Genomic DNA, 21,328 nt, shown 5'->3' on the forward strand with positions numbered 1-21,328 from the left:
CTGATGGCAGTAGGCAAAAGTAACCTGCAATACTGTTTTCTAATCACTGCACCACCATGGCAGTATGGTACTATTTGACAAGATATCCTTCCATAGATCTATGGTGTAAACAGCATCTACATTCATAGTTCCCTCTAAGCTGAGCAGTGAGCAATCGCTCACTTAAAAATCATAATCAACTCAGAGTTTTTCGACCTGCCCAGAAGCCGAGAGGGAAAGAGTGAGAGGGAAGGAGAGAGAGAGTAAGAGAGGAAGAGAGAGAAACAGATAGAAAAAAGAGAGGAAGGAAAAGAGAAAGAAAAAGAATGGGAGTAAGGAAGAGAGAAAGAAAATCAAAATCTAGTTTGAAACTAGCTCAACTATTTAAGTGGCATTTTGATATTGATAGAGTTGCCCTATTATGAGCTCACTGTTATAGACACACAGTACAGTATTTTATTTTGAAATTCTCTGAGGCAAAAGAGGGTGGGTTTTTTGTTTGTTTGTTTATTTATTTAATATTTCTGTGCTGCCCAGTCCCGAAGGGACTGCCACTCAGACAGTATACTTTTCCGCCCACCCCCCCAAAAAATTAGAGGAAACACTGTCTACATTATATGATGTTTCATATTAAATTGCTACATTACATAAAATTAACTTTGCTAAACTTTGTACCATTATGGTGCCTGTTAAATGCATATGAACCATTGTTTCATTCCGTTAGTATCTGGCAAATGAGGATGAAGAAAAAGGAACAGTGTAGATAATTTTTTTCTTTCTGACCCACTTCCTGAGAATAAAATCAATGGAACTGGCTCTCTACGTTTATTTGACAAACACACACACATAATACATTATGTATACAAAATATTATTCTAAAGGTTCAATTCAAAAAATTTAAATTTCCATGTATGATTTTCCAGAACACCATGCCCTTATCAGCTGCAATATTTAAAAGTGAAGAGAGAAATCCCATTCCTCAGTGCCCGCCTCGGCTGGATGTTCAAACACTCACACCTGTTGTCTGGAGCAGAATGCCAAACAGTTTCCTGAAAGTAGAGACTGATCGTGTCAGTGACCGCCATGGATTGCTGGTGCAATGCATGGAACCATTGCAAATGATGGCCCTTCATATTCCAGAAGAAAACAGGTATATATATATATATATTAAAAAAAATAGAATGTATGAGTTGGAAGTTATAAGTCAACAAGTCCTACTGTTCAGATCAGGTATTCTCTAAATCATTTTCAGAAATTGCCATTTGCTCTTTATTCCAATGAGGAGGAATTCTAGGCAGATATATATTCTGTTACTATATTCTATATATTCTATATATTCTATTCCTATATATTCTATTCCTATATCTTCTTTTCTATTCTTTCTTAGATATATTTTACTATGAGTATCTCCTCTATAACCTTCATCATGTATTTTACTATGTGTATATTGATATATACTCACTAAAACCCTCATTGTGTATTGGACAAAATAAATAAATAAAAATGAATAAATAAATAAATAAATAAATAAAATAAATAAATAATTTTGTCCTAATTTTCATCCTGAATCTCCTTTTAATTTCAGTCTGTAAATCCTCACCCTTCTCTCAATTTCAACAGAGAAAAAGTCCATTTCATTATACATGTAACAACTATTATACATGTGTAATTATCTTATCTTTCCTTGGTCTTCTCTTCTGCATTCTCAATACATTTATATCTTCAGGTATTACTCATGGACTTGGTTTCTTGTTGTTCTCCAATGAGCCTGTTCCAGGTTCTTTCCAAAATATGGTATAATTCTGTATATAATATTCCAAATGTGACCTAACCATAACATGACCGTTAATGGTTATTTCTCATGATTAGACATAGTTTTCTGGTGATGCATCCAAAATCATGTTGGCTTTCTTGCTGTTATACTGTTGCATAATAATTGTTGCACATATTGAACTGGTCTATACCAGGGGTAGGCAAAGTTGGCTCTTCTATGACTTGTGGACTTCAACTCCCATAATTCCTGAGCCAATCATGCTAGCACAGGAATTCTGGTAGTTTAAGTCCACGTGTCATAGAAGAGCCAACTTTGCCTACCTCTGGTCTATACTATTACTGCTACTACTACTACTACTACTACTATTCCTAAAACTTTCTCACACATAATTTTTAATAGTCAATTAACTATATATACAATCATTTTGATGAAATGAATACAAAAAACCCCAAAAACCTTACAACTAAAATGTCAGATATGTAGTATTTACCAACTTCTTTCAAAATTTAGAATTGAAGCACTGCTTGATTAGAAAACCAAATGATATTATATTTTTGTTACTTATAATTTAAAAGAATTGGAAGTCACATGAACTCTTACATCTTCAGTTGTTACTAGTATTGGGTTCCTACCTGGATGGGGGGGGGAACGGGGGGAACTTTTGCGCATGCGTAGGAAGCAAAATCATATGAGAGGACATATTGTAGTAGATCCTTGGAACAAACTTCCAGCAAACGTGATAGATAAATCCACAGTAATTGAATTTAAACATGCCTGGGATAAACATATATCCATCCTAAGATAAAATACAGAAAATAGTATAAGGGCAGACTAGATGGACCATGAGGTCTTTTTCTGCCGTCAGTTTTCTATGTTTCTATGGGTACATGACATTTTGGCAATTTTTAGCGTTTTTTTGCTTCCATGCATGCGTGGAAACAAAAAAAACGCACTGAAATCTTGTGAGTGTGCATGTCCCCTCATGAGATTTTCCTCCTGCACATGCGCAAAAGCAAAATCTCGCTTGGGTGTGCACCCCCTGGAGACACAGACTGGTGCACGGAGCACACTAGTAGTGGCAGGAGTCGGAAACCCTTCACTGGTTATTACATATTTTTTATTTTGATTGATTGTATGAAGGCATGAATGAAAGTAATAGCAAAGGCACTTACATTTACACACCACTTTATAGTTTTTTACAGCACTCTCCAAACAGTTAACAGAGTCAACATATTGCCCTCAACAATTCTAGGTCCATCGGGATTGAGCTCCAGGCTGTGAGCAGAGTTTGCCTACAACACTCCAGTTAATTGACTGTACAGGGCTCGTAGAGTTCAGCTTTACATTTTTCTCTCACATTGTCTAACAATATGGACTTAATAAAAGAAAACATGCTGTTGAACTTATTTTTGTTTGTTTTGTTTTTGTATCATTTCAGGTGTATTGACATTTTGGAATTATGTGAACAAGAAGATTTGATGAGGTTCCACTATCATACTTTAAAGCTATATAGTTCTGTTTGTGCTCTGGGTAATAATAGAGTAGCTCATGTTCTTTGCAGCCATGTGGATGTTTCCCAGATATTTTACACAATAGATAATCGGTATTTGCCTGGACTTTTAAGGTCTGGATTCTATGACTTGTTGATTAGCATTCATTTAGAATATTCCAAGGAAGCAAAACTCATGATGAACAATGAATTTATCACTCCTGTTACAGATGAAACCAGGAAAATCCGATTATTTCCAGATGGATCAAAGAAACATGGCTTGCCTGGAGTTGGACTTAGCACATGCTTGAAACCAAAGTTTAAATTCTCTACCCCTTGTTTTATTTTGGCCAATGAGGATCATCAAAAGCCTAGTCCAGAGATACCACTAGAGATTCTTAAGACAAAGACCATAAGCATGTTGACAGAAGCAGTCTACTGCAGTGGAGCACATATACGAGACCCTGTTGGAGGGAAAGTTGAATTCCAGTTCGTTCCTGTTCTGAAACTTATAGGAACTTTGCTTAGGATGGGAGTTTTTCATGATCATGATGTTAAACAGATTTTGCTTCTCATTGATCCATGTGTATTTGGTGAGAGCAAAGAAGAAGTAATGGAACAAGCAGAGAAAGAAGATGTTACCCAAATAGAAGAAAAAGCAGTAGAGGCTGGTGAAAAGGCCATTAAGGAAACTAAAACCCCAATAAAGGGGTTGTTGCAAACAAGATTGCCAGAGTCAGTTAAACTTCAGGTAATAACCTTAATATAACTGCAATTATGTTAGTGATATTTCAATAAGCAAATGAGAGATTGGATTGAATAGAAATATTTATTTATTTATTTATTATTTAGATTTGTATACTGCCCCTCTCCGCAGACTCGGGGCGGCTCACAGCAAGATACAGCAAATCATGACAAATCCAAATAAATTTTTAAAAGATTTTAAAAGAACCCCATTTATTAACAAACACACACACAAACATACCATGCATAAATTGTACATGCCCGGGGGAGGTGTTTCAGTTCCCCCATGCCTGACGGCAAAGGTGGGTTTTAAGGAGTTTACGGAAGGCAGGGAGAGTAGGGGCAGTTCTAATCTCTGGGGGGAGTTGGTTCCAGAGAGTCGGGGCCGCCACAGAGAAGGCTCTTCTCCTGGGGCCCGCCAACCGACATTGTTTAGTTGACGGGACCCGGAGAAGGCCCACTCTGTGGGACCTAATCGGTCACTGGGATTCGTGCGGCAGAAGGCGGTCTCGGAGATATTCTGGTCCAGTGCCATGAAGGGCTTTAAAGGTCATAACCAACACTTTGAATTGTGACCGGAAATTGATCGGCAGCCAATGCAGACTGCGGAGTGATGGCGAAACATGGGCATACCTAGCTATGAGACTTTGCAAATATGTGCAAAGATATACGAGCATTTGTGTGGTTACAATAGGTAGGCTGAAACAGAAGTTAAACTATTATAAATACTACAGATATTGGATCTGCTGTATTATCCAGACCCTAGAATCTTTACTTGCAAATGTGCCATTTTATTTCAGAAAAAGGATTTTTTAAAAAAAGCTAACAAGAAAGAAAGAAGAAAAAGAAACAATTTGGATCATGGTTTCATTGATCCAGATGCGGCTATCAGGCTTTCAGTCACTGTACTCATCACTTGTTTGTTTAGTGGGTTATATCTGGGAAAAGAGGGCCAAACCCAGATTTTCAGAATAGTGCATCCTAGAAAAATGGAGATTTATAAATTCAGTAATGCTGTTGAATGAAATATAACAATGTTTATTTCATCTGGAAAACTCCTTACACTAGTGAAAGGTCAGTTTGGAGTGTCCTTTTTCATTGACCAAAAAATTGACATTTCACACATAATGATGTATTTTGAATTTCCATTTAGAACTGTATGATGTGTATAGCTTCGATGGCTCCTGGAATGTGCGGCCGGTGACTCACCCCCCGGCCCGGATTTGCTGCAGGGCCAGGGAGACATGGCCCTCGGCGCAGCTGCCATTTTAAATGCCGGGATCTCACGAGATTTTGCAAGATCCCGGCCATCTTGTGTCATTGGCCCAGGCCGATGACATCGTCTGGGGCGGGGCCTGCCAGCCCTATAAAAGAGGCTGAGCAGGCTTGGGGCCTCCTTTTTGCCCCAACGACAAGCAAGTGAACACCCGCCCGCCCTCCCTATCTTTCAGTGTGCCACTGTGGGTCGCCCTTTGGGGGCCGAATCGGAATTTTTGGCGGTCTCGGTATTTTCTGTGACCATTTTTTCACCTATTCCACACTGCAGTGACGGATGGATGGTTAGGGGGTGCTTCGCTCCCCGATTAGTCTAAAATTGGCTTACCTTTGGTCATTTGGGTAGGCAGGTTATGGGCGGAAATTGGGTGGTGTTTAGCAACTGTGTGTTCTCCGTTGGGCATCTTTGGGGACGATTGACAGGTTCTCTCCAAGGCTCATGGTGCCTTTAGTTCGATCTGAGCAATTGGGGGGAACCTGTCCTTGGGTCCCGCCCATTTCTATCTCCTTGTAGGGGTTAGATGGCGAGACCTCCCACATGCAGGTGCATGGCTGGAATCCAGGTGAGGGCGGGGCCCTTCACCTGGATCAGCATGGAGCTACGCCCATAGTTGCCCCGGAAGTTTTTCTGATGTCATTTCCGCCCCGGAAGTAATTGTTTGACCCTGCGGGTTTGACCCTGTTAGGTTTAGTTAAATTATGCTAATTTAATTAATAAAATGACCCAATTTTAAATCCAGCTCTCTGTGTCCGTGTCATTGCTCCGCCTCTACTGCAATGGGGCTGAAAGGTAAAAGGCGGCAGTATGCTCCCTCCCATATTTGGGCATACCAGGTAACTTGACAGAAAAACATTTAATCCCTCCCCTAGCTCAGTTGATAAGGGAGGAGAACTTGTGGCTTAGAAGTTAAAGCAACTGCCTGACAAGACAAACAGTTCAAATTCTGAATTTCAACAGTATAATTCATTTATTCTTTCTTATTAGATGTGTGAGCTGCTCAATTACTTCTGTGACTGTGAACTGAAACACAGAGTGGAAGCTATTGTGTCATTTGCAGATACCTTTGTCTTGAAGTTACAGTATAATCAGAAATACAGGTACAATGAACTGATGCAAGCCTTGAATATGTCTGCTGCGCTGACTGCCAGGAAGACAAAGGAATTTCGCTCTCCTCCTCAAGAGCAGGTAGATGAAGACCCTTCATCTGTTCTAGCAAGAAGTACAGAGAGAAAAGGACAAGACCTTCAGTAATCTTAAAATATTGTGTCTATTACAAAACTCTCTTCCACATTAAAAGATTGCACAGAAGGCGGTATCTAGCAATATTTTTTCACTATTTGGTAATAATATTAAATTAGAATAAAGAAAGCTGTTGTTTTAAACGTTCAAACTTTTTTCTTGTTTTTAACAGAATTTCTGAAATTTATGAAAGGGGAATTAATTTAGGAATTTAGAAAACTGTATTGCTGAATTTTATTGACACGTTGTGTATTGTTGGAGAACACTATATCCAGAATTATTAGAATGCTGCTTAAACTATTGAGTATTTGAGGACCCGGATTGTGGAGGCAATAGCCTAGCTCTGTTAAAAAAGTGCTATTGCTAACATGTTGTAAGCCGCCCTGAGTCTAAGGAGAAGGGCGGCATAAAAATCAAATAAATAAATGAATGAATGAATGAATGAATAAATGAATGAATGCTGGGCATCCAGATAGAAGGAAATAGAATAAAAATACAATCCAGTGTCTTTTGGGACTGAATTAAAAAGGAAATGGAAGGAAGGGGAAAATTATTAGTGGTCTCGCTCTTAGATGTTGATGGGTTTTCAAAAAACAAAAAAGTTCTTGTAATAGATTGGAAAAAAATTAAAGTGAAAATATGAATACAGTAAAACCCTACCCTGTTTCCCTCAAAATAAGACACCGCCTGATAAGCCCAATCTGGTTTTTGAGTGCATGGCAATAAGACCAAATGTTTATTTCAGGTTCAAAAAAAATATAAGACAGGGTCTTATTTTCTGAGAAACATGGTAGTTCTAATTTTAATGTTATCATTTCAGATTAATATGTTGCTGAATTTTCAGTTGGGGGAAGATTGTCCCTGTCCAGTGGAAATTCGAGAAGAGCTATATGAGTTTCATGATAAGCTCCTAATTCATTGTGGTAGGTAGAGGCATTCATTTTGATGAGTGGTCATATTGTTCCCGTGAATTTTGTTATCTGTGAAAGATTACTACTTACAGATCTTCTGAGCTATTTGCAACATTTATCCTTTTCCCCAGAAAAAAATGAAGTATCTCTTAAATTCAGATTAACTCCTGGTTATTATTATGTGGATATGTCCATGTAGTTTTCTTGGTAGCAGTATAGATATGGTTTATTACTGCTATTCAATTGGAAGCTTTTTTTCAGCCGTTGGTATTCTCATTGGTGATCTCCCATCAACGTACTGATCAAATCCAATCTATTTAACATTTTCAAGATTAATTAAGGTCAGTTGGATGCTAACACTTGCTGTTACTCATTAACTTCCCTAACATAATTTAATGTCCATTGACCTGGTCTGGGCTGTAAAAGTCAGGAATTTATGCAGCACAGCATGATTAAATCCTCTTTCAACCATTTGCCTCACCTATCCCATTCATTGATGTTTATTTTGTTCTTTGCAATAAAGTTTCCTGGTCCTTTTTTATTTTCACTGACAGCCTTGTGCTTGTTTAATTACTGCATGCGATGCATAAAACTGGTTCTTTAATTATTAGAATATTGCAATATAATATTTTTCTTGTTGTTACACACTAGGTATTCCATTAGATGAAGAAAAAGAAGAGGAAGAAAAAATTTCATGGGCTGGAAAGCTATGTTCTTTGATATATAAAATAAAAGGAATACAAAAAACAGAAAAGAGTGATGCAACAGAAGAAGAAGAAAAATATCCTAGTAAGAAATTAAATTCATAGCAGTACTCCTTAAACTAAATGACAGCTTTGGTTGAACTATAACTTAATCATGCACAAGAAGTGCTATCTATCTCACAGGCAAGAGAAATCTAGAGTCCAGTACATCTGGAATTTAAATTAAGTAATTAATCAGCTATATAATCTAGAACAGTGTTGTGCGTTATATGTCATGCTTCCATTTTAGGTATGGAATTACAAGCCCAAAACACATGAGAATCTTAAATTAATATTAGATTCAGGTTGATCTCAATTCTTCTCTGTCAATTTATTTATGAAAGGAAGATTTTTTTACTGGAGAAAGAATTTAGTTAGTTGGTATGGTTTTACTGATATTATTTGTGATGTTCTTGTTTAATTTTATATTTTACCATGGATGTTTAAGTCATTGTATGAGATAATTTTCGAGGAGATAATAAAGTTGCAAAAGAGAATGAAAACTTGGCTGCATGTTATACACCAAATGTAACCCCACCCAGCAACCCACAAAGAGTAATTTACCTCCTTGTATCAAACAGCAGCAGAGCATGATTAGCACAAGCCGCTGATTATCTGCCTCCCGACATTTATTGAAGTTGCCCCATGTGCTAAAATGAAAGTGAAAGTGATCTGGAGAGGCCTAGTGATATTGTATCTTTTTTAAATAGCAGAGAATACTTCCAGAAAGCCATGTCAATTTTATTGTGTGTTTTTTTTGTTTTTTGTTTGTTTGTTTGTTTATTCTTCTATGCCACCCACAAAGGACTCTGGGCAGCTTACAACAGTATAAAATTACAAATAACAATAACAATAAATTGATTTAATTTTCTACTATTGGATTTGTAATGTATTGTATCACTGTTATGTTGTGAGCCGCCCTGAGTCTTCGGAGAGGGGCGGCATACAAATCTAATAAACTAAACTAAACTAATAAAAAGAAGTCATGAAAAAAACAAACTAATGACTAAAATCCTAATTAAGACTTAATTGAATCATACTGATTCATATACATGGACAAGCTAGTGGTTGATTTAGGGCCCCCAGGCTGCCGGCATAGCCAGGTCTTTGTGGTCTTACGAAAAGCCAGCAGGGTGGGGGCCGTATGGACCTCAGGGGTAGTTGATTCCATCAGTTCGGGGCAGCAGCAGAGAAGGCCCTCCCCCGTGGTCCCGCCAACCTACATTGTTTAGCTGACTGGACCTGGAGGAGGCCAACTTGGTGTGCTCTAATTGGTCTTTGGGAGGCATGTGGCAGGAGATGGTCCCATAAATGATCTGGCCCTGAGCCATATAGGACTTTATAGGTGACAATTGTGCCCGGAGACTAATAGGGAGCCAGTGTAGTTTGTAGAGTATAGGTGCTATATGGGTGTACTGAGCTGCACCCATGACAACTCGCACGGCTGCATTCTGGACCATTTGGAGTCTCTGAACACTTTTCGAGGGTAGCCCCATGTACAGTGCATTGCAATAATCAAGATGGGAGGTGATGAGGGCTTGAGCAACTGTGCGTAGAGCCTCCGGGTTCAAATAGGGTCGCAACTGTACTATACTTTTAAAGTATAATCTGAAATGTCCTGTTTCAGTATTAAGTATTACTATTAAGATAAGGCAGCTGAGTTAACCCTGACGTAGTCATGTGTGGAGTACATCTATTTAAATAATTGGGAGGAGTTAGTGTGATTACATTTAAGAAAACTTTCTGGGATTAATATACCGCCATAATATACATTTCTCCAATTCTTTGCTATTTCTATGGGACAGGTATACATGCATAGAAATACACAGCAAACAGTGCATATCATCTGTGCTGTTTGCTGTTTGGCAAATTGTTTGCAAGCTGAGGCCTTTTCCCTTTGTTTTCCTCCCCCAAAACTAAGGTGTGTCTTATACTCTGGTGCATCTTATACTCTGAAAAATACAGTAAGTGATTTACAGTAGCATTCTTCATAAACTGGAAGAATTCCTTAAGGAAAGTTCCTTTCCTTTATGCAACAGCCTGAAAATAATCAATAAATTACTTTAAGGCATTTAAAAAAACTCCCAATTGTGCTTTAAGTATGGAATTTTGAGACTTGTTAGCTCACTAATCCTCACCCAGATATCCCAGAATGTAGAAAGTGGTTATTTTTGGGCTGTTTTTTAAAAAAAATAGTCTTTATTAAATTTATACATTAAAAGGACAGAAAAAAGCACACATTAATAATACATACTATTTATCTTGACTTAATTATATATATATATCACATTGAAAATAACAGAAAATAAGAAAATGGGGAATAAGGAAAAGGGGGAGAAAGAAAGAAAGAAAGAAAGAAAGAAAGAAAGAAAGAAAGAAAGAAAGGCTAAGAAAGGGAAGAGGGAGAAGGGATCCAACTACTTGGCTGGGGCCTCAGTATACTACGACCTCAAATTTAGGTATGTTATACTTATCGATGTTTTGAAGGTTTGCTTTTTTTAAAGATATCTGGAATGTTTTGTCCCATTTTCTGAAATGGGGAAATAAAGTTTCTGGGAACTCCTTGAACGTCTTGGACTTAAGAATTCAGATATTGTCTCTTTCAAGATTTCTATTTCATTGTTATCTGTATAGCAGATATAATCATGTTACTATTCAAAATTTTCTTCATCTTTAAATGACGATTCCCATGGGTAGTCCTATATGCATTGCACACCATGATTGCTTCTCCATGCTTTAGATATTTGAAAACTAGTGCTATTGTGCTCCTGAAGTCCCATGTATAAAAGACAGCTGGCTCAATAAATGGTTTAAATTCCACTGAACAGTTTATCTTGCCGTCATAAATCATAAACAGATTTTGCTCTTGCCTATGTCTCTCTCTTTGGGGATTTTATCTATGAATATTGCATGATCCACCTTTCTTTCAATTCCTAGTAGAACTGTAAAATTTTAGTAAACCTTGGGACTATATCTTTGACTAAAGTAGGTGAAAATTCTATTTTTTATGTTAGCTATTCATTCTCCAATACGGTTCTATAAATCTATGAATTCAGTGGCAGATATTTTTTTGGTGCTGGTGGGGAGAGAATAAAGTGATACTGAAGTGACAACCAGTGGAAATGATGTTTGATTTATTGCCATCAAAAGCCATATATTAGGAAACACAGAAGATATGAGCATGTGGCTTCAATGTCTATAGGAATTGCATGAAGGGCATTCACATTTCATGAACAGAAGTATCCCCTATATTAGTAATAGTTACTTGTGTGCCCTTTATTGCAAAAAGAGTAATCATTGACGTCTTCCCTCATTCATGGATAAAAAAAGGCAGATAACAGCATGTATACACATTGTTAGCCTGAAAGTGATGCAATTTATCTACATAAGGTCATTGCATAATTGGCAGAGCTGTGACTACCAGCTGTTCCTGCCCAAGATAACATTCTAACTCCTAAACTCTTTTAGTAACAATTACTAATTAAAATTTCAGATTCCTTAATTGCAACAAGCTTTTGACAAGCTTTTATGTCAAGAGTAATTTGTATTTTATCTTTTTCTCTACCTTTCCCGTTCTATCACAGTTTCTCTGAAAGAGCTGATATCTCAAACTATGGTTCGCTGGGCACAGGAAGATCAGATCCAAGATCCGGAATTAGTTCGCATTATGTTTAACTTACTTCGAAGGCAGTACGATAGCATTGGTGAGCTGCTGCAAGCACTGAGGAAATCTTATACTATAAGTGCTGCCTCGGTGCAAGATGCAATCAACTTATTAGCAGCACTGGGGCAAATCCGTTCGCTGCTCAGTGTCAGGATGGGAAAAGAAGAAGAATTGCTAATGATTAATGGCCTAGGGTAAGAAATAAATTCTTTAATGCCTTAAAATACAGTTAGAACATTTGGCTTTATTGATTCTTAGTTAAGAGGTATTGTATGCCCATTTTTCAACCTGATTGGTTCAGTTACAAGACTGTTCAGATAGTTGTTGGTGCAGAACTTTCTTTGGCAAACATCCTCCAGGGCTTAAGGTGCAAGATTTTTTTTCAAACCACCTCTATTGATCAAATAACAACCTATTAATGTTATAACAGGCAAGTAACCTCCTTGTTTTCCTATTGCAGTTAGTGTATGCCGTCCTATGAAAACCTGAAGGATTAAGATGGGGACAGATTGTCCTGCTATGTGATTTTTAAAAGTCAACACTGACTTGAGACACATTATATTAGTACTATTTCACAATTGGTCAGAACTAGTAACCTCTTTCATTTCTCAAATATTGTGTGTGCTTTATTTCTTTTTTCTCTACTTCCTTTTAGAACTCACATACACATGTGCAATTTTAAGGAATGAATTTAAGAGAGTAGTTTAATCCCTTTCTTTCTGAGAGTCCTGTTTCTTATTAAAAATGGGAACAAAACAAGTAAAACAAAACCCAAACCACATAATTAATGTAATTCAAGATTTAATCTTAAATTCTTTTCCTGTTTTAACAGTCTGATTTAGATTGAATAGAATTTATCTGTGCAAACCTTGTCACTTATTATTGACCATGACCTCAACAAAGTTGTCTTTTTATGGCACTAAACTTGTAATTTCTGTTACTCCCTTAGAATTAGAATGTATTCTAATATTATTTCTAATAGGTTTGAATTGTGGAACTAAAATGGTTCTGTTGTAAAATAAATAACTGCCTTTCTTTTTCCCCTCTCATTCAGAGATATAATGAACAACAAAGTATTTTATCAGCATCCTAATCTCATGAGAGTCCTGGGAATGCATGAGACAGTTATGGAAGTAATGGTAAATGTGCTTGGAGGAGACAAATCTCAGGTAATTTCACTGATATTTGTGGTGTTTTGTGTTTACTATAAGTAAGAAGTCCTAGAAAAAATGCACTATGCAGATATGTAATAAAGGAAAACAAGTGGTATGGTGGCCTAGAGGTGGAGCTCTCACCTCACAATCAGGGGGCTGTGATTTTAATCCTAGGTAGTGGGAGACACTAAGAATATATCTGCTGAATAAAACTCTACATTGGTGACAGGAAGGGCATCCAACCAGTAAATACTAAGCTCTATTCAGTTTCCCAGATTGCACCCCACATGGGATTACGGGGTTGTTAAAAGAGGATGATGATGATGTAATAAAGTGAACCTATTGATTGAATTCAAAGTGGCATGAATTGAATGGATGTATATATATACAGGTAAGCCAACAATCACTCAAGGGACCACAGCATAACAGACAATTGTCGATTCATTTCTGACACAAATAGGAGAAAACTACTTACAATAGGGAGATTATAAACATATGCAATATTTAGATATAGTAAGGTACAGTTCTCTTAAGACAATAACAGTCTTTTCAGTTCAAATAGAAGCTTATGAAAAAGTTTCACTGAAGAAATAAAATACAGTGTTCCCTCGATTTTTGAGGGTTCGAACTTCACGAAAAGCCTATACCACGGTTTTTCAAAAATATTAATTAAAAATACTTTGCATTTTCCCCCCTATACCACGGTTTTTCCTGCCCGATGACGTCATATGTCATCTCTAAACTTTCGTCCGCCTTTAATAAATATTTTTTTTAAATAAACTTTAATAAATACACATGGTGAGTAATAATCTAAATGGTTGCTAAGGGAATGGTAAATTGTAATTTAGGGGTTTAAAGTGTTAAGGGAACGCTTGTGACACTGTACATAGCCAAAAATAGTGTATTTACTTCCGCATCTCTACTTCGCAAAAATCCGACTTTTGCGGGCGGTCTCGGAACGCATCCCCCGCAAAAATCGAGGGAACACTGTACATTCCATTTAGAGTGAGAACTGGTGCTGTTATTAATCTGTGTGTTTTAGTTTGCTTTAATTTACGAATGGCTGTTTGCTTGTTTGTATACACTATAATCTGTAATTTGTTCAGTTTTATCCCATATACAATTAATAAAAACAATATTATAAAATGAAATGTATTTCATCATTAGATTGCATCTATAATCTGTTAAAACCTAGTGTACATAGCATACTTTCCTCTTTATGCCTTTGTGATTATTGGAGTAAGTTTGATAGTAATAGATTACATGTTTTGTTCTTCAAACGCTTAGTTTGAAAATAATTCCCCATGACTTTCCCATGACTAAATCTGAAAATAGAAACAAAACCACAAGATTTCTGCTATATTTTTCTAACATGTGACACTATGTTCCACTGCAAAGCTAATTACTTAAGTTTAAGATCATTGACTGAATATCACAAATTCTGCAATGTATACAAACGTAATATATATATTGTTAAAAAATGAAATGATTTTAATTTAATGCAGATAACAAAAATGGGAGGAAATGATACTTTTTCACTAAGGAAAAAATAAGACATATTCACATGTTAATTCTTTTCTCAGACGCAATCAGATGATACAGTGCTAAAGTTAGCAAGAAAAAATCCTCATAAAATAATTGCCTGCTGTCAACAAGATTTGGTGCAACAGAGTACCATTTATTTTTATTCAAGCTGCTGAATTCTAAAGTAATTTTAATGCAGATACTTTAGGAGGTTTAATGATTACTGTGGTGCTCTGCAATTTGACACTTGAATGATTGTGGCATTTTTTTTTCAAAAATGCAAATGACTAATGTTTTAAGATGTCAGGGAAAAAAATTGCTAATGGCTTAGAGTATTGACCCAGACATGCCCTCCATAATGCAAATGCTTTTAGTATTAGATAGAAATTGCTTGGTTTTCACTTCTGTTACTACATGCATAATAATGTAGAAATATTTTGAATTTCTCATAAATATTTGGATAGAGAGATGACTTCTCCAAAGTCAACTCATGATTTTGTTGTTGAATAGAAGAATCTTGAACCTGGGTTTTTAGTCCAAATCCAGCACTTTAATCATTACATTATGCTATTTATAGGGCAAAGTATGAAAAAAAGCATGTTGTACCTCCAGAGTATATAATAAGGTCACATGATATATACTTCTTTGAGAGTTCCAGTAATTGTTTATACCAATGATACAAATATTATAGCTTATGAAAATAAAGGCATCTGGACCAAAGTTAGAGTAAATGCTCTAATATTTTGATTTTTAACAGTAAAAAAGAATGATAATTCTAATTCATCTTTCTAATTTTCCTTAGGGGGGAAAAAACCCAAGCCAGTAATCCCAAGATTCATATTTTAATTAATTAATTAATTTATTAAATTCTATTTGTATGTAATTGTGAGGACTTGAAAGCTACGGATTTAATAATTAAGTTTATCATAACTTTACATGTAAATATGTATACTATATATAACCTTCACTTGTTTTTGGTGAGCTAAATGGTATGATGATATCACAACCAAAGAAAAGTTAATCCAAATAAATTAAAACCATGAGATACAAAAGAGAAGAAAAAGCATAGTGACTTTGCATAAATATTCCCTGCAAATCATTCATTCAGCCAGCAAAGTAACATACTTAAATTCATGTAACCAAAGAACTGCAATGTTACTAAAAGGATTCCACAAACATTCTTGAAGTTTATGGCCTGATTTGCCACTGAACAGAGGAGACACTTGTGGCCCTTGGCAGAATCATTGCTGAGAATACTGTTGGCAAGCCTGAGTGGTCCCCTGATTTTTGCAGATTTTCCATTAATATTATCAAAGTAATTGATGCAAAACATTTTGTATGAGTATTTAAACATAAAATGTAAAAGATTATTTAACAGTATTTTTCTTCTGCAGATTGCTTTTCCTAAAATGGTAGCAAGTTGTTGTCGGTTTCTTTGCTATTTTTGCCGGATCAGTCGCCAAAACCAAAAAGCCATGTTTGAGCATTTAAGCTACTTACTTGAAAACAGCAGTGTTGGACTTGGTATGCTACTTAATTTTAATAGTTATTTGACCTAATTTGGTATATCAACACTTTAGTTTGTAGCCTGCTTACAATAAGTTAAATCCTAATTTAACTTATTTTGTACATTGATACTCTTTTTATTTATGTACGCTAATTGGTTTTTATGTTGTGCTGTAGGTTAAAGAATTATAAACCCTCTAAAGCTTTTTTACAAATCATATAAGACATAGAGTGTAATCCTATTGTGTTCACCACATTAAATGGGACTAAATCAGACACATTTGTAAAGTTGTTTTAAAGTGACTATTCAAGGTTAAAACCTTGCATATGAAAGATAAGGCATCTCAAGTGTGTTGCAATCTGGTCAACATTTGGGATATTATATTGGTATTTTAATGTTACTAAACTATTATTCTATGAAAATACTAATACATACAGTATTGGTCAAAAAGCAATCTGAAAAGAAGACTCATAGAATTCTTTGAAGTTTATATTTATTTCACATTTTGGAACACCCATTTTTCTCATTTTAGGTTTAAACTGACCTGCTTGGATAGGTCATTTATTATTCCATAACTACAACGATATTCTATGAACCACAATAGCTCTAGCTCTAGCCCTAAAATAGCTGTTTAGTTACTCTTTTTTAAAAAGTTCTGAGTTTGTGTATCCTGGGGGAAAAAATCACGTGTATTTCAGAAAGTGGAGATTATTTCATAACATTTCATAAGAGAGTATTTGCTGTTTATTCTTAGTTCCCAGTAAACACCTTCATGTGACATGTAGTGAGTGACACAATCTATGCACACCAATAATTGTATGGGGTGGGAAAGTACCAGGTAGCGTTTCTGCTTGCACCCAGAAGTATCATGCTATTTTGATGAGCACACAACATTCACTGTGTTTGACCACTGATATTTTATACCTAAGTATGCAAAGTATGTTATGACTTTGCTTTATTATTTTGTTATAATTTTTTACAATAAAACAATTACGAACAAACCAGAAAAGTGAAGGTTGATGAATTATCTCCACTAATTAAGCCACAAAATGCTGAACTGAAAGCAAACTAACAGTCACAACAATCAGCAATCAGTGAATTCTCTCCCTAAACCATGAAAAAACCCATAAATGTTTAAACTTTAGCTAACTGTAAAGTAACTGCTGCCCTCTGCTGCAAAATGCATGTAATTACATTCCTGATATTTTATGCATTATCATACCTTTTTCCTCCAGCTTCTCCCTCTATGAGAGGGTCTACTCCATTAGACGTAGCAGCTGCTTCAGTAATGGACAATAATGAGCTTGCCCTTGCATTGGAGGAGCCAGACTTAGAAAAAGTAATTATTCAACGTCTTGTCCAATTTTTCATTTTATCATAACTTGCTATACAATCTTTATGTTCTCTGATCTTAGTTGTCTTTCTTGCAGAATAGGTAACTCATCAGTGTTGTGACACAAAGAAGTGAGTTTTCTAGCTGTTGATTCATAGCAGCTTTTCCTCTTACATAATGGGGCTTAGTTTTTACTTAGAATAGGATAGATTAGATTAGAATAGAATAGAATAGAATTTTTTGGCCAAGTGTGATTGGACACACAAGTCTTGGTGCATATGCTCTCAGCGTACATAAAAGAAAAAGATGCATTTGTCAAGAATCATGTGGTATATTAGTATATTTACTTAGTATATTATTTATGTGTAGTATATTATTTATGGCTATTGTCACTCAAGTATGGTCTTCTAATTGCAGTTATGTTTAATTTCCTAATTTATATTATATTATGAAGAATCAATATGGACCCTGAGGGGAAATGGTAGGAGGCTCACAGGATTTGTTGAGTCTAGGTAACAAAGGGAGCTAAATTGATCCTGGAGATGCTCTCAAGCATTTGATCAGGGATTCTGTGTTTGTGACTGTCCTTAACCGATCCCTTGGTTCATCCATAGATTTTTTTTTCCTGTCAGTCCCAGTCACTTTGTAGGAAAGAAGAAAGACTTTATTTGAATTCAGTCCTTCCTGTCTACTCATATTTTTCTCAGTTCTTGTTACGAACTCCTTTTTTGTCCCCATGGCTGTAATTATTTTTATGCTTGCTAATAAATTTGTAAAAATCAGTTTCTTCTGAAAACAATCTTCTTGCTTATCACTTAAAATGATTATCTCCAGAGAAATTGGTTTCTTATGTTCTTTACATTTTATGGAAGCTTAAAATACATGTTTGTTCATGCATTTCCCTCTAGTCTCATGTAGCATATATGTTGTTTCAGCTCACTTTGATTTTGATTTCTTAGAACAAAGACCAAAATGATATTCATGTTTGTATTGAACAGGTTGTAACCTACTTGGCAGGCTGCGGTCTTCAGAGCTGCCAAATGCTTTTAGCAGCCGGATATCCTGATATTGGTTGGAATCCCATAGAGGGTGAACGTTATCTCTCATTCTTAAGATTTGCTGTCTTTGTTAATGGTAACTTATTTATTTATTTTATTCATATTACAGTTTTCTGTTTAAATTTAATTTAAACGCCCAATGCATTGAAGCATAAATATTGAATTGACATGAGTTAGGACTATACCGCTGAGATTTAATTTTCTGACGTATCCCTGAATAGCAGAGTGAGAGCGGAAACTGTTTTAATAGTGTATAACATCAGGTTATAGAGAAACATTTGCAACCGAATAGTAAAAACGTCTGTTGCTCTGAAGCAGGGGTATCAAACTCATTCATTGAGGGCCGCATTCAGGTTGTGTTTGACCTCATGGAAGTTGTATGTGTGTGTGGCCAGGGCCATGGCCAAGTTTATATCACTAATGTCGGGGGCACCTGTAGTGGCCTGAGCGCTATGATAGTGAAAACGGGCTCCCAAGCTCTGTTTCTGGTTGCAATGGCCTCCTGTAACTCTCTCCCAGTGAAAACGGAGTCTATGAGGGCCATGCATGACCCCCCTGAGTTCTGTTTTCACTGGCAGAGGCACTGCAGGCTGGTTCTTCACTGTTTCCAGGGTGTCCCTGCAGGCTAGATCTAAGCATGCTGTTGGCCGGATATGGGCCACAGACTCTAGAGATTAATTTATTCTATAAGGCATATACTTTTACAAATTAGAATCCATTTCATTGCATCATGTATATAAATATATACATGGCACAGAAGAATAACGTTTGGCCAATTAGATAATAGAGCATTTAAGTTCAGATAGCAATCATATAAAGGTTAGGTGGGTGTAAAATGATTACAGTGTCCTCTGGACTGTAATGGTGCAGTTTGTTTGCAAGCACACAGGTGCCTAACGGTCTAGAAGACTAAACCTCTGACTCCTGAAGGGAGATTCCTAGATCGGTCACCTACAAGTATCAGTGAAATCGCAGCATCGCAAAAACACCGAAGTCCTCGAAATCCCACCTCCGGACCTCTGTGTTTTTGCAATGCTGCGATTTTACTGAGGCTCTCCTCACTGGGAAACCCCACCTCCAAACTTCTGTTGCCAGTGAAGCACCTGTTTTTGTGCTGCTGGGATTCCCCTGCAGCATCACAAAAACACAGAAGTCCGGAGGTGGGGTTTCCCATGGAGGGGAGCCTCAGGGGAATCCCAGCAGTGCAAAAATGGGTGCTTCGCTGGCAACGGAAGTCCGGAGGTGGGGCATCCCAGCGGCGGCGGTGGGTTTGTAAGGTGAAAATAGTTTGTAAGAAGACGCAAAAAAATCTTAAACTCTGGGTTTGTATCTCAAAAAGTTTGTATGGCGAGGCGTTTGTAGGACGAGGTATCACTGTACATGCAAATATCTCAAGAGTTTAATAATGCAGTTATATGGGCAAAAATTTGAAGACAAATATCATTTTCACCTGGGTCTTTTGTATTTGTATTTATATTTTGTTTAGATGACTGTGTTCTATGTTTTTGTGTTTCCAGGTGAAAGTGTTGAAGAAAATGCCTGTGTTCTTGTTAAGCTTCTTATTCGACGTCCTGAGTGTTTTGGCCCTGCTCTCAGAGGAGAAGGAGGAAACGGTCTGTTAGCCGCGATGCAAGAAGCAATTAAAATTTCTGAGAACCCAGCTCTAGATCTTACTTCTCAGGGTTGTAAGAGAAAATTGTAAGTTAATATTATCATAAGGACAACAAACAAGGATAAAAAGTAATCTTCTGGCATTTCTTAAATAGAAATGCCAGAAGTACATTATTAGTGCCAGCTGCTCCATAGGATTTCAAACAAGAATGTTTTTCAGCCGTGGCAAGAGTATGATTTGGCAGCTTTCATCCTTTCAAAATATGTCTTTCTACTAATCTTTTTTTTTTTGTAATTCAGAATCTAAACATCTGGTTTAGCGGTAATTCTGGCAATACCAAGATGAAGCCAGAATGCATTTCTTCAGTGTTTTCACCCACTCATTTGTCTTATGTAGCTGAATATATTGTTGAGATAAATTTTAACAAATATAACTGCAGCGATAATTATGCAAGATTACTTTAGTTATAGTTTGCTAATCTTTATTCATAGCGTATCTCGAATTATCCATAAAATTTAAGGTTTCTTCAAAAGCCAGAAAGAAATGAAAAGCATAAAAGCACAAAAGCATAAATTCTAGTGTATAAAATAATGCATATGCATTTTCAGTTATGGTTGATTGAACTGTCCATCAGATTAGACTAAATTTAACATTTTTAATCTACCTGTTGAGTCCTTTTTAAGGAGCTGAGATAGGCAGACATTGTTGGATGATGTTAGAGCTACTGTTGCAGAATGTAAACTTTTCCAAGTAAGACTGCCTTTTGCAACTTACTGAGGACAATTTTTTTAATGCCAATAGTTTTCATATGGTGCTCCAGATGTTTTGGGATTGCAGCCAAGGCACTTATTACTGGGTACCTGGCGCTATCTTTGTTTCTTTTTGCCAGAGTCATTTTTACATCTTTGCAAATGGGTGAGCACTTTTTTCTTATCGTTACAGTGCTTTAGTTAGTTGCCTGATATGGGAGAATAATTAAAAATATGATGTAAATAATATTTGAATTCCTGCACTGATAACGATGTCAAACAACTGATATTTTATGTAGAATTTTTAAAAATCTCCTGTATTATACAAGAAATGCAATGCAATATCTATAAGGGTTAATAACAGGGGTGGTTCTAACTTACCTCGCTGCCAGTTCGCCTCTTCTTGTGCTGTGTGGCTACGTGCACACTTTGCCCGTGTACATATGCACAGTGCCAAAAAAATTATTAAAAATGCAAAAAAAAAAAAGCTGAAAACAAAAGCTGAATTTCCAGCATGTGCTGTGCTGGAAATTCAGCCAGAAGAAGAAGAAAATCCAGAAAAAAAATTCCCC

At 36.4% G+C, this 21,328-nt stretch overlaps 1 protein-coding gene across 3 annotated transcripts in view; it reads left to right on the forward strand.

The window, feature by feature from the left end:
• Window positions 1–21,328, forward strand: part of RYR3 (ryanodine receptor 3) — a 285,326-nt gene that overhangs the window by 112,103 nt on the left and 151,895 nt on the right. For all 3 annotated transcript variants that reach the window (XM_070756567.1, XM_070756561.1, XM_070756554.1), the window contains exons 32-42: window positions 903–1,129; window positions 3,192–3,993; window positions 6,247–6,447; window positions 7,322–7,424; window positions 8,064–8,201; window positions 11,740–12,013; window positions 12,874–12,988; window positions 15,892–16,021; window positions 17,240–17,343; window positions 18,336–18,471; window positions 19,913–20,093. In XM_070756567.1, the coding sequence (XP_070612668.1) occupies window positions 903–1,129; window positions 3,192–3,993; window positions 6,247–6,447; window positions 7,322–7,424; window positions 8,064–8,201; window positions 11,740–12,013; window positions 12,874–12,988; window positions 15,892–16,021; window positions 17,240–17,343; window positions 18,336–18,471; window positions 19,913–20,093 (2,411 nt within the window). The remainder of the gene's footprint in view (window positions 1–902; window positions 1,130–3,191; window positions 3,994–6,246; window positions 6,448–7,321; window positions 7,425–8,063; window positions 8,202–11,739; window positions 12,014–12,873; window positions 12,989–15,891; window positions 16,022–17,239; window positions 17,344–18,335; window positions 18,472–19,912; window positions 20,094–21,328) is intronic.

Source organism: Erythrolamprus reginae, chromosome 1 (genome assembly GCF_031021105.1).
Source record: "Erythrolamprus reginae isolate rEryReg1 chromosome 1, rEryReg1.hap1, whole genome shotgun sequence".
NCBI classification, from domain to species: domain Eukaryota; kingdom Metazoa; phylum Chordata; class Lepidosauria; order Squamata; family Dipsadidae; genus Erythrolamprus; species Erythrolamprus reginae.